The sequence below is a fragment of the Nomia melanderi genome, chromosome 1, assembly GCF_051020985.1.
Source record: "Nomia melanderi isolate GNS246 chromosome 1, iyNomMela1, whole genome shotgun sequence".
NCBI lineage: Eukaryota > Metazoa > Arthropoda > Insecta > Hymenoptera > Halictidae > Nomia > Nomia melanderi.
The window spans coordinates 27,935,186-27,949,581 of record NC_134999.1 but is presented as its reverse complement, the minus strand read 5'-3'; the positions used below and the strand labels follow the sequence as shown (position 1 = coordinate 27,949,581).

Here is a 14,396-nt window from a genome sequence, read left to right as displayed (position 1 = left end):
AGATGAAATTGAAAATTTTTCAAAGAGGAATCAGTTCCGTAGACTCTATCGAGGCAAACATTCGAACGCATTTCAATATTGTGCAACCATAACAATAAAAGTTTTATAATCTAAAATACCATTCCAGATTTGCATAAGTATAAAATGGATGGAGAGACAATAATACGTATCACAATGAGGATCGTATTTTATGTGTTTGTACGTACGGTTTTTACAGTCATTTTATACACTTCAATTATCTTAAATAACTTAGCGGTATACGCGTTTAAACATACTAAAATGATACAGAGAAATGTTACATACGATGTTACCAATAGAAAATCATGTAATGATTGTGTCATTGAACTTATGCACAGACGAATGTCTTACTTATAATCCTTGGACTTATGCTTCCTTTTTTCTCTTAACCGTGTCACCCAAAGAAGGTTCTTTTGCTGCAATTAAGATTACACACAATATCAACTTAAAAAAAATCATATATATTGTCACTAATAGATTAATAAAGAAGTTTTAAACGGTTTACAAAGAAATTTAGATTTAGTCAGAATCGTGTCTGATGGTATAATTCGGTTCCCTTTCTCTTATTGTCAGTGTTGTAACAATCAGCAGCGAAAGCTATACCACAAGCGAAGAATAGGATAAACTACACATGTCACGATGTTTAGTGTCTCGTAGGATTTGTAGTATCATCGCTTAAAGCGACCTGTGACTTTCACGCCTCTACGTTATGACAATTAGAAATTTGGGAATTATATTTAATCCGACTTAGGCTGAGGGTTGTCATAATGTGGAATTTCTGGATTAAATAGCACTCTCCGAATTGTTTGTTTTTCCTATTTGTATTCGTATAAGTCGTTTATAAGTATATGTTCTTCAGACTTATATCTTTATAATGTACTGTATTTGTTATTAATATAACAATTTATTTATGATAATGTACTTCTATTTAAGTATCCTTAAATTGCAACTAATAAAATTTATTACCCGTGAGTCTCGGTCTATAATTCGCTTAATGATATTATATATAAAATATAATATATTAATTATCAAGGCGTATGACAAGTAGGAAAAAAAATATTATGTTTACAATATTTATGTAAGTATTTGCTAACTAGTCTAAATTGAAAACTCTATTTAATGACTATAAAGAATTAAATTTCATATCTGATCCATCCTATAATTCGTTTGTGGCAAAACACTAATATTGATACTATTTCGCAATAATTTTTACGAGTATTATTTAGCAGCTCTTTTCTGCCTTTTTGATAGAGGCAAAAAATATGTTTCTTGATTATACCACGATATAAAAGCGATAATACGGTTAGACATTAAACAGAAGATTACGAAACAAATACAGTAATGTATAAAAAGATGACTCTTTTAAAGAATTGTGGTATGTTTTTTAAAAACATGAAGTCGTCGTTTAATTAGAAAAGAAAAGTTTCATTAAAATAATCTTCGATATAGTGTATTAGTAGTAATTGATCGGGAAAATGGGTATCATAAATTATTTTTAAATAAAAAGGTAGACACGATAATAAATAATAAAGAACATTAAAAGGATTTACCTGAAAGTAATCCTCAATTTCTTGAAGAGTACGATTTTTTGTTTCCGGTAAAGCAACGTAGATGAATGCAGTCTCTAATAACGCAGAACTACCAAAAATGATGAATATGCCTGGTATCCCAACAGCTTCGCTTATCTTTTTTAAAAAGAAATAAGAATTCTTGTAGGTTTTAATTCGTTATAATAAAATGGGAAAAAATATTGGGACTATTTAGAACATGTAGATGCAAATTTAAAAGTCCCCCGCTACTTTATATACACACTTACCATAAGCATGCGACCCAAAATCCCACCACAATACATAATTATATTTCATAATGCGGCTGGTAGGAATTGTAATTGTAAAATATCTCGAAAATATAATATTTCGTTAGAAATGCATATGCAAGGACTTTATCATGCTCGAAATACGAGTGAAGTATAAATATAAAAAATTTGCATTATAATGTACTTATATTTACGTATAAAAATACAAAGATGTCTTGTTTTAGGTTATCATATGATTAACTAATTAGATTTATTATATGATTATTATATGACTGAAAGCTAGTTTAATTTGTGTAGTTAACAAGATTTTTCTCAGAAAAATATATTAAACGAATGGTTAAAAAACGTCAGAAAATAGGGAAGTTTCGTGCAAATAATAAAACAGCAAGATACCTCGGAATTTCACTAATAAATGTAATTATCGAAGTTATTGATGGAAACATACCATTGGGAAAATCTTCGTTACTGCAAAAGTGAACATGTTAAAGACAAAGAAACTGAAGGCACCGCCAATGCCACGAGCTCTTTGCGGTAGCAATTCACCACCCATTATACCTGGAAGTACCATCAGTCCTAAACTATTGGCTGCTACATACATTAATAGACAAACTCCAACGACGTACACCTGAAACATATTAAAAGAACGCAAAAGTAATGCAGTTCGTACCAGAACATTTTCTATGGAAAGTGAAGCAACAAGATTTCTTGGCTAGCCTAATATTTCAGTTATAATCGTCCCACTCAACTCTTTAAACTCTTTGCACTCGATTTATTTTCAATGTTTTTGTGTATAAACTTTGTGTATAAAGTTTTTTTTCAACGAACTTTAGTTGCCTAAATGAGTTCACTTCATTGAGGCCATCGAATTTCTAGAAATGTGGCAAAATATCATAAATAACAGTAGCAATTATTTTATCGATTAATCGTTGTTTTAAATAAAGTTATGATTTTATCAAAAAATCAGACAGAATTTTTTACTATATTTAATGAATAAAAACAGGCCAAACACGATCGGTTAAAATGATTTTTGAAAAAATATTAGAAATCTGTGTGAAATAAAGAATGTCAATTGCTTCTTTTATGTATGCTAAAGGTTAAGACAGATATAGAGAATAATACATCGAATTCTATGATTAGTTCGATTTTGTTTAAAGATACAAAGTTGATAAACGAAGAAATATCATTTTATGTTATTACAAAGGACTTAATAATGCGCGATTATAAAAGAGAAATACTGTTGTATTGTATATAATGCTAGTTTTTTCAACTTATGTGGAATATCTCTGGAGGTAATATTTGTCTAATCATGATCTAGTCATGAAAGTAAATAACTTACGTCAATGCTAGAAGATTCTTTCCTAGTTAATATATACCCAGCAAGAAATAACGATGCCACGCCGCTTCCGAAAGCCGATAATATTCCTAGGCTTCTTCTGCCCAAAAACAATAATAAAGTACTTCCTATTAAGGTGAATAGAAGTCTGATAACTGCGGTAATCACCGCCGCAAAATAATTATTTATATTTTCACCGCCTGTATGTGACAAACAGAATAGAACATTTGTAAAATGCAACCTCGTACAATAATTTTATGAAATAACATAGAACCTACTATAAGAACATAAAAATGTCTAGATGTTTATAAAATTACATCATCTTATCAAAAAAAGTTTTGGATATTTTATGTTTGTTAATGAAAATTTAGATGAAAATTATTTAAAATTATTGAAAATGTTAGAAACATAGGCTTGGAAACATTTCCTTTTCAGGATACGTAAATATATGTATTAATTTTAACATTTTAAGTATTATTATGTATTTATTTGCTTCAATTCTTATCCCAAAATTTAGGAACTATTTTCATCTCTTGACTGATTTAAAACACACGAGTAAAATTTCTGTAACAATTTTTCTCTACTGAAATTTACTGTATGTGCTATTAAATAATTTTTTAGTTTTGATTTTACTTTACAATTTTAATGAGTTAAAAGGAACATGTGTATGTCTAAAGGTAACGTTTGCAAATCTCTATTTGTATACAATATTATTCAACTTTCCTTAATCAGAGATCAGTAGGATAATGCAAGAATCTCGATATAAAAGTTATTCTTACCAATGTTTGAAATCAATTCTACTGCATAAAACACAATGATATATGTTCCGCTGCTTAATAGAAGGATGTTAAAAACATTGATGATTATCAATGGTTTTAAAATGGTTGGATCGAGGATTGTAGATATTGCTGAAAACATCTGGTCTGTGTAGGACGTACTTATGATCTTTCGTGCTAAATCTGCTTTTACTCGAGCCTCCAAAATTGCTATTTCGGTATTTACCTGAAAATAAAACGTTACTTACCAACAAATACAAAATTTCTAGTATGTTTCCGAATTTATGTATAGTATAATGAAACTTTAGTTTCTTTTATTTCAGTGACATAGAAAATATTATCATTTCAGATATTAACCTTTTACGGATAAGAATTTTTTAAACTTTTAAAAACTTCTTTCGTAAAATTAAATACTAACAAAGAAGAAGCACATCAGTTCTCGTTATCTGAATAATTAAATTACTCATTCGCAGTCTTCGAATTTGTATATGAAAGCTCGAGGTCAACATTAAGGTGTTATTCGACCACCAAGGGTTAAATTGTGTTTTTTTTATTTCAAACCTAATATTAACACTATGAAAAATACGAATATTAATTACATTTCCAACGACGAAGTACACTGTCAGTTAAAAGATCGGAACCACTTAATATGTAACGCCACAAATAAATAATTATATATTTTATAAATATCTAAATAAATAAAATTATGTTTGACTAATCCACATATGTTCATGTTCCTTTATCATACACAAAAATTCTCCAATAAAAGTTGTTTACAAAAAATAGAAGTTTTTCTTTTAACCAATGTATTCGTTCCCTACTTTTGATCGACAGTGTATTTAATCGACTAAATTGTGCACAGCGCAATATCATTATAAACGTTAAAAAATGTAATTATTCTTAAGAATTAGTATTCGTACCTGATCCGTGTTACCCCCTCTTAACCACAACAGAGCTTTTCTAGCCTTTTTCAGCTTTGCCTGCCTCACAAGCCAAACAGGACTTTCCGGTATTAAAGTGAATGCAATCAGTGCCATAAGAGGAAGTATAATACCGCAGAAAGCTACGACGTCCCAAGTAAACGAAGCTCCCAGTGCGTACACTAGGAGAATACCGAAACAATAAAAAACGAGTGAAAGTCCTGTGAGGATGCCACGAAGCCTTGGATCTGACATTTCTGCTAGCAAGACCTGTCAAAGATAATTTTAAAACTGTATAGAAAAAGTTATATTTATAAAAATATTTAACGACGCGTAAAACATTGTTGATCTATTTTATGTTCCTAAGATATCCTTCAGGGAAAAATAGAAGGAAATGAAAGAAGAAAGGTTAAAAAGAAAAGAATAGAGGCATTAATAACCGAAGACTCAAGGATAAGTAGCAACACAAATGAGACAAGAATGAAGACAATGAAAAATATAAACGATGTAATATATAAAGGAGCAAGATAGAAGGTAAAGTGAAGAAAAGGAAGAAGAAAGTAGTCATTAGAAGGCTTAATTCTTAGATTACCGAGCATTTTTTGTTTGACTTTCGGACAAAATTGAGTTAAAATAAATAATTAGACGTAAATTGTAATAAACTAATCAAATGATCGAATAATTCCCATTTTTATATTAAATAACTGATTTATTCCATAAAGTGCATCTCATCACCATTGGAATGGATAATGGTACGATTCAAAAGGTTTGTTTGCTCACCAGAAATTTTTAAGTACGCTCTGGGACGAAGTATCCCGTTGGTACTCTAAGGGTTAAGGTGCAATGAACGATGTAGACGTGCGTTTAATGCAAGTCATCGCTGCAGTTTAGTGACTCATTCATACGTTCAACGAGAGCAATCAAAGTGGACAATTGACTCATATATGAATGTGTTCCATGAATTTTTATATAACGGTTTTGATACGAGCAAAATTTTAAATATTTACGATAATTGTACATGTACACATGTATATTTTTAAGTTTATTTTGTTTAAAATATTTCAGGAAAACAGAATAATTTTTTTACATTTTTATTTGAATGCTTTTATATCGAAATATATTGTACATGCGTCATTGCACTTGCAAAGGAAATATGATCCCCAAACTGTAAAATTCTTTGAACCATTCGATTTTATCGTATTTAATCGTAATTGGAACAGCGATAACACTCACGTATTTATGTGTTGTATTTGCATATATCACCGTGTATGTTGGTTGCATTACAATTTCTATGAGATATAATCAATAGTATACACGAACACAAAGTGAAATGGAAGAAATTATAGTAAAAATTCCAAAAGTTAACTGTACCATTTCATAATATAATATAATGTAATATAATATAGTATAATAAATTCTAAAAAGTTCGAAAGGTTAAACTTTTGTTGTTTGAAAGTATTATATAATATTATGTTTATTATAAAAATTTTATATACAGTATTATACTAAATAATATAATATAAGTAGAAATAGTAAATTATGTCGTACCTGAGCTGGTACAGACATCAAACCTACAGCTAAACCGGATACAATTCGACCTGTTAAAAGATAAGGTACATTCGTGGAGACACCCATAATAATCCAGCCAGTGCAGAGAGGTATAGCAGATAATTGTAAAGAACCACGTCTACCGATCCCATCTAAGAGTGGGCCAGATAACAAAGAACCCACGGGTGTCGCTAGACTATGGACTGAAGCTGTAAAATAACATTTGTTATTTGTGAAGCTGTAAAGATAACAATTTTAACATTTTTCTCAAATCACCATTAATATCGTGTTGAAACAAAATAGATTTTTAATTGTATGATTCAAGCATGGCATTAATGATTTTGAAAAAATTAAAAACATTATAATTGCTATTTTACAATATTTAAGGTAACAATAAATTCGGTTTGTATGCACCACCGGATAATTAATAAATCATAATCATAAAATTTAGTTAAATATTTTATAAACATAAAATTTTCAAGAAAATTCTTCTAACATAAACAAGTTTCAGGAAAGGGACCATAAATATGAGCTGTGAATGAAAAAATTCGTTTACATAAGGATAAACATATATTATTATCACCCTCATACTACATGATCTAATTGTCTACTATTACGTGAGAGATTTGTCACTTAGAGATACCTCAAGGACAAGTTGAAAACCTTGGTCATTACACTTGGCTTTGACTCGCATTGATAAAAATTATTCAATCAGACATTATGTAGGTCAATTGCTATTGACCACATGCTTGTGGCTCAGTACATATAGTTAGCTAGTGAGCATTGAAATGATTGCAGACTGTCCTTAAACCTGTGAGGCAGTTCTTGAACTTTGCTAGTTGCATTATACGCAACGGACTTTAAACACTATCTTTAAATAGCAAATTCAAACTACTGTTAAAGTTTTGACATAAGTTTTTTATTACAATTTGAACTTCGGAAATGAATATTTCTAGACGCCAGTAATGATTACTTGATATATAGAAATAAATATTTCTAGCATAAAACATTATTAAAAATTCAAATGAACATGCATCAAATTTGAAGTACTATTAACTTAAACTTGACTTTTTTAGGTATCAGTTTCATTCAAAATAATGTTTCTGAAATTAATGAGAATTACTATAATAAATTCAAATTTATTCAAAAGTGAATAGAAACAACAATAATGTCAAAATCAATTTACATTATTACATTATCCTTTATAGTGATGAATTACAACACATGAAAATCTTTGTTATATTTGTATCTAATTGTATATTATATACAGGGTGTTTTCGAAATCGTACTACAGCTGGTAAGAAAATTATTTTACAGGAAGAACTAAATAGAAAACATCGTGTAAAATGTTTTTGTCTGCTTCGTCTTCGAAATAATCAAGTTTGGAAATTTATCAGCCGCCCGTACTATTAAGTAGAAATCAGTTAATACGTCTGACCATGACTCACCATTTCTACTTCTTATAACCATGAAGTACCTTATTGGATAAGGTTTCAAAGTCGATTATTTTGGAAATGAACTATCTTATGAGAAACTTCTATTATACTTTTTCGACTTGTTTTTACATATACATTTAATTTTTATGCGGTTGTTTTACCATTTCAGAAACAACCTGTATAAATAATGTAATTTTGCAACTTGGAATTTATATACATTCTCAAAACCCCCTATTCATATTTCATCATCCCTTAGTCTATTATTAATCTATTATTTCCTCTTTAACATCACAAATCGTAAGGTGTGCGGCAATCAATCCTTGAAAGATTATATTACCAGTGACAGCATATCAGACAATCCCCTACTTATGTGTTAGAGTTACAATATAAGCATGGCGAGTGAGTCACTCTTCCATGAAAAATTATGCTAAATACGTTCTCAATTAAATAACTTCAACTGGTCAATAATTTGCTATGTTACCTAAATTAAGCAGGAAGTCTTACTAATATTAATCGATTCAAATCGTGCTTTTGTTAATTTTTATTCATAAGGATGATATTGTACTTGTGTTAATACGCTCTTTCAAAATGGTATAGACTAAAAGTATGAACTGTAGAGTCCATTTTAACAGAAATGACAAGAAAAGCTATTCATTTAATTTTATTACGAATTGATTTCAATAACAGTTTAGTTTAATTAAAAAAATTATACCGGTAAGTTAGGTATTTACATAAATAAAAATTTTTTCTTACAGCTAGTAATAATTGCTTTTTCAAGTTCATATGTTTATAGAATACCATTTATTTCGGAAGAAAATGTGATGCGCATATGTTCATAGTTACGTGTAGTATTGCATTTAAAATATTGTTATACTTGGGGTAGCAAATTTTTTATTGAAAATACGTGTATTATAATTTAGTTTTGTAGTGTGTGCATACCTATCCAAGATCCAAGTTCTCGGTCTACGCGAATTGTACTATTCTCTTCGCCCAATTGTGGTAAAAGAATTGCACTATATCCAATTGGCATTCCACCTCCAGCCGCCAGTAATAAAACTGCACCAGAAACCAAACACTACAACACAATATTATATGTATTGTACACTTATATAAAATAATTTGTTTTGAATGGTCAGACGGGATTAAAAATAATAATCATAATTTAACATGTTTATATATGTTTTCTACGTTTAAAAAAAAATGTGCAATATCATTTCGAATGTGTACTTACAAGATGCTCCGTTTATCTTGAATACCTTAAATATCTTTGTTCTTTTCTTACTTTATAAAATTGTATATTTATGTGGATATAATGTGTTTAAATTATTTTTAAATTACGTCATGAATTTCTTCAACAGCTTTATAATTAATATTAGTGACAATTTATGCAGGTAATATAAAATAGTTCCACAAATAATGAAATTATACATTGATCATTTTTATAACTGTGTTTTATATGTTATATATTGAGTATGTTTATTTTATATATACACATATATGATATTATACTATTTTAATTTTTACCTGTGCAAGTATTCCTTTTGAATTTGAAGTATATGTTGCCAGGCCACTGCTGTCATCCAATGTGTTACATCCATCTTTTTTGTGTGCATTGTTATTTTCAATGTCATCGCAAATATTCTCAACTTGAGTTATCTCAGCATAATTTACATTCTGGTAATTTAACATCAAATGGTGTTCTTCACTGAAATAAAGTTATCCTATAAATATAGTGGAATATGCTCTTAACGTTTTATACAAACGTGATATTTATTCATGATTTACGAAATCGATTATTGCGCAAAAACTATAAATTATTATACAATACTATGATATACAGATTTTTTCAAAAATATTAGAAAATTGCTGGAAATTGTAGCCAGCAATTATAGATGGTATTAAACTATCATTAATGTGTAGAAAATACAAGAACAACAAAATACATGCAGAGTTTCTTTTTATGTTTGAAACAATTAAAAATTTCTTTCAATCGCTGAAATTCTTCAATTATGGAAAAAATAAATTAAGTCAATGAAAGCGTGAACTGTGTCGTAACATGAACGATTTAAGATCTTACAAACGAAAAGATATGTCAATAACTACTATTGTAAATTTCCTTCCTATTGGTAAGTGTCATTGTAAATTGCTCTATAATTATCTGGATCCTGATACAAGTCAGTTTAGAAACGAAAAAAAAGAAACGAATATAAATAGGTGTAAAGCATGAGAAGCTATTATTATTATTAAAATAGTATTGTAGTGATAATTATATTTAAGTTAGTTTAATTGCTGATTTATGTTACAACTTTGGTCAAGAATAATTAACAATTTAAGAAATCCTATACGATTTAATTTTGGCAAATTGTATTGTTCTAATATATTAAAAATAAAAGAAATAATGATTCAATTATTTCTATCTTCATACAAACAGTTGCTTACATCTATTCGTATTTTTCTTCCTGCCTCTCTCATTCATCACTAGTTTCCTTTTTCAAGAAAGAAATACTACAACTAATATCAAAAAATCAAAATTTATTCTTTTCGATGATGATGTCTGAATATATTTTGACCCAGATTTTCAAAGATTTCATTCAGCACCTCACTTTTTTATAACTACATTAAATCGTTAGTTTATTACATTAGATTCATGAAATATTGTAATAAAATAGTTTGGTTCCATAATTGTTATGTGATTTCTCTTTAAGGTAATTGTAAAAATGTTATCAATGTTTTATTAGAAAATGATGAATGTTTAATAGTGAAGGAACTATAGAGTGCAAAGTGTTAATATGAAAATCTACACATCTCGCAACAATATATTCAGAAATATCTGGAAAAATTGATAATTTATAGTTTGAATGTGGCTAGATATTATTGTCAATAATGTCCTCAAAAACATCTGCTCTCCGAAAGTTAAAGTTCATCTGATGAATATAATGTATAGAATTCTAGAAACTGTTAAAAACAATTTTTTAAACTCAAGAAAGGTTATTTTAATTGTTTGATGTGATTTTTAATTTAGACAGAAAAATGTAGTATACAGCAGGTAAATACTAAGTTCTTTTTTTAATAACAATATAATTCTGGTAAGTAATCGTGGTATAATAACTAATAACTTACTTTTCGGGTGGAGCCATATTACATCCAGTGTACCAAAATAAATAAATAGAAATTTTTGATTAAATTCTGCCAACGTTCTTTACTATGCGACTTAATACTCCCGTGCAAATTTGGATGCATTAGTTTTTTCTTTCAACATGTTTGCGTTTATACTCAGTAGATTCAAGTAATTCTGTGAAAAAATATAATAAAAATCATAAATTTCATTTATAAATAAGTTAAGTAACATGCAATATGTTTTTCAGACATTTGCTTTTAATGTATTTTATTATAGTAAAAAAGTAGCTTCTCCTGCATTTGTATAATTAAAAACAAAATGCCTTATTTGTTATCAGTAATAAGGAGATAAAATGCCTTATTTATTATCAGTAATTATCTCCTACCGTTAATTGTTTATATGTATATATTATGTGTATGAATAAATTGATATAAGTTGCTCGATAAAAATATATTCTACACATATTTGTTGTGTTTGATGTTATCAGAAGGTTATAATCATAAAACGAAAAAGTAGTATATTTAATTAATAAATTTTGATCATGAAATTATGATTACACAGTGACGTTAAATTATATTCCACTATATTTATGTAACATTTATCTTTCCTCCACTTGATACAAAATAAAAATGTTGTACTTGAACTCGTAAAATGGGATACTCCAAAATTCGCATCTCTTCAAATTTTTCGTGTCCTTTCACATCATTTTTTTATGCGATAACAGTCCCACGTGAAAACACTTTCCGGCATTCACTGTCAGGAGGAATGTAACGTGTCTTTCTGATATCGTTGTTACTTTCACAACACAAGGTACGTGTATGAAGTATCTCGAGCAAAGTAGCACTAAAATAGAATCCCCATTAACGTCTGGTAGAACCGGACATTTATATAACAGTTTGCGTATTAGTAAGCACAAAAAGGTCTGGCTCTCGTAGGATACGTTACTCCAACTGAATGAAACATTCGACCGTACGCGCTCTTATAAACCGCTCACTTTCATTAAGTGCCTTTCTCAATGTTGAGTGCGAACCTGGTTGATAATGCTGCAACGATTGCTTCCAACTCCCTCATCTTCATCTAGAGATGCATAACATCAATGAATAACATCAGTCAGGGTATATTTTGCAAAATAGTGTAGCATAATTAACTTCGGAACTAAGTCAACATATTCCGCGATCTTTGAAATTGTTTACTGTCGCATTGAAGTGTTCGTTATCGATTTTTTGTTCGAACTATGAACTCTTTAATGAATTTACTGTGTGCTAGAGTGTTATGTTGCATTCCAGTGTTCTGAAAGTTATAATGTTTTTTATGATCAATAAGTCAATTATGTGAGGATATTTATATTTTCATATTTTCATCTTTATAGGAAGTTGTTCAGTTCTGAGGGACAATCGTGCAATACAATTATACCTTATTCTACTCTGGATGTTTATTTTAATTAGTTCAATTTCGTTCGTAGTAGCATTTCATTTTTGTTGAATACTAGATTTACAGAATGTTCACTGCGATTCACTGTCAATCTATTATTTAACCATAGTTTAAGTCGATTTTAATGGATGAAATCATACTAATCTTCTGTTTTAGATGATCTAATTTTTAAGATCTATATAAGTGAACACCTATTTTTCTAGAGATAATACAATGGAGTGCACAATAAGCATCTGTAAATCTAGTGTTAAAAGTGTGCACACGATGTTACGAAACTATGTTATGAATCGTATGTGGTGAAAATATATTTGATGTACTTGATTCTGTAAGGTAATGTAAGAACTATAGTAAGATATCAGATATAGTAAGTAGTATAGTAATATAGTAGTATACTGTAACTATAGTAAAATATCAGAGATATAGCAAGATACAGCAAGAGTATCAAGATTATTCATGTACAACTTGAAATACATTGAATATGCAAAAACAGAGGGTCACAAAGTTATTCAGACGCTTAGAGGTGACTGATGTTTACACTGAATTTACGCAGTCAATGTTAGGATTTACGAGTTATTATAATCACTCACAGTTATCGGAGTACAAACATTATGAGTTCAAGAAAGTCTAAATAAAATAATGTAAGCTGGAATTAACCCTTTGTACTCGTATGTCATGCTGGAGATGACAATACAAATTTGTTATACCTTCTTTGTAATACTTTAAAAATTACTACACTTTAGAAGATTATAGAAATTAAATCTTATTATAATAATAATAAATAAAATAAATATAAAACGCTGAATTCTACTGCTGTAAATTATTTTAATTCATTTTCAGAAAAATAAATACAAGTTTACACTTAACAATTTTGAAAATAAATTGTGTGCAAAGGGTTAATAAAAAAACTGTATTACGAAGTGATATCTTACAAAACAACATCCGATTGTTTACATAGGTGTAAATCAACGATAAAATGTAAATTCACTTGGATTGTGTTTTTAATGTAGGATACACAGTATGCTTCCGAAATCGTACTGCAACCTGTAGGGAAATTGTTCTATATAAAAGAACAAAAAAGATAACTTACAATAACATTTTTTCACACGACACTTCGTTTTTTAAATAATCACGTTTGAAAATTTCTTGGGATCCAAATGTTAGACATGTGCGGGCCGCCTAATGTGTCAGATACCCGACTGTTCGGGCCAAAACCGAAATATTGGGTGTCCCCCAAGTTTTGAAGTCGATTATTTCAATTATTTCTTCATTATGAGAAAAATTATCGTGCAGATTTATAATTAACTTTTCCGATTATTCTATTGGGTATCGTTTGTATATTTTGTGAAATGTACTGTTAGAAATGCATTATTCACGATAATAAACAACTAATAAATAAACAACTTGTTTAAAAATTGAACTATTATATATGCATAAAAGGCACAAGTGTATGATAATTTGTTTTACCGAAATTTCAAGTACTCAACAAAACCTTGACCCATAAGTACGAAAGTCGTATATAGATAGATTGATTGTCCTTTGTGAAATTATAGAAGTTCCGGAAGGCGAACTACGGATTAATATTCGTCGCCGCAAAGTGGCCGCGATATGCGGCTTATTTCTACAGATCATATCGCGAGTTAACTACTTACAACAATAAGTAGAAAGTATTTCCTTACAGCCGTATATATCGATGAAAATCAACAAAGTAGATTCATTTGTAAATTTTACATGACAGTAAATGATAGCTAATAAAATTAAGTAATACTTTTTAATAATAATACTATTCAACTACTTCACGAACGATAGAATTATATATAACAATTATAATACATAGATTCACCCTATACAGGGTGTTCTGATGTTCTGATGTTTAAATTCGGGACACCCTGTATAATAGAATATTACAATGTGATGCATCTACTTTAATACAATACACTATTAATAAACTTTCCCACATCGTCATTAATAGATCTGGAATTTACTAATTTTGCTTTTACTAG

At 29.0% G+C, this 14,396-nt stretch overlaps 1 protein-coding gene across 4 annotated transcripts; it reads right to left on the bottom strand.

Annotated features, from left to right (window-relative positions):
• Positions 1–285: 285 nt before the first annotated feature.
• Positions 286–12,143, bottom strand: LOC116428638 (trehalose transporter 1-like protein). 4 transcript variants are annotated; one of them, XM_031980490.2, is made up of 11 exons: positions 11,996–12,143; positions 10,968–11,139; positions 9,372–9,552; positions 8,787–8,922; positions 6,412–6,620; positions 4,864–5,133; positions 3,947–4,169; positions 3,171–3,367; positions 2,280–2,459; positions 1,569–1,703; positions 286–434 (listed from the first exon to the last, which is right to left on the bottom strand). In XM_031980490.2, the coding sequence occupies exons 2-11, from the start codon at positions 10,982–10,984 to the stop codon at positions 366–368; spliced, it is 1,617 nt and encodes a 538-aa protein (XP_031836350.1). In that variant the 5' UTR covers positions 10,985–11,139; positions 11,996–12,143; the 3' UTR covers positions 286–365. The 4 variants fall into 4 exon arrangements, with proteins under 4 accessions (XP_031836350.1, XP_031836351.1, XP_031836348.1 ...); XM_031980491.2 differs by lacking the exon at positions 11,996–12,143 and adding an exon at positions 11,604–11,754 and having other exon boundaries at positions 9,372–9,568; XM_031980488.2 differs by lacking the exon at positions 11,996–12,143 and adding an exon at positions 11,604–11,754.
• Positions 12,144–14,396: the final 2,253 nt, after the last annotated feature.

What these genes read in the sequence shown, in the direction of transcription:
- LOC116428638 (XM_031980490.2), bottom strand. An exon ending in CAAAAGGAATACTTGCACAG is followed by an intron (nt 8,923 to 9,371) that starts GTAAAAATTAAA and finishes ATTGTGTTGTAG; the next exon opens with TGTTTGGTTTCTGGTGCAGT. An exon ending in GAGGGGGTAACACGGATCAG is followed by an intron (nt 4,170 to 4,863) that starts GTACGAATACTA and finishes TTTTATTTTCAG; the next exon opens with GTAAATACCGAAATAGCAAT.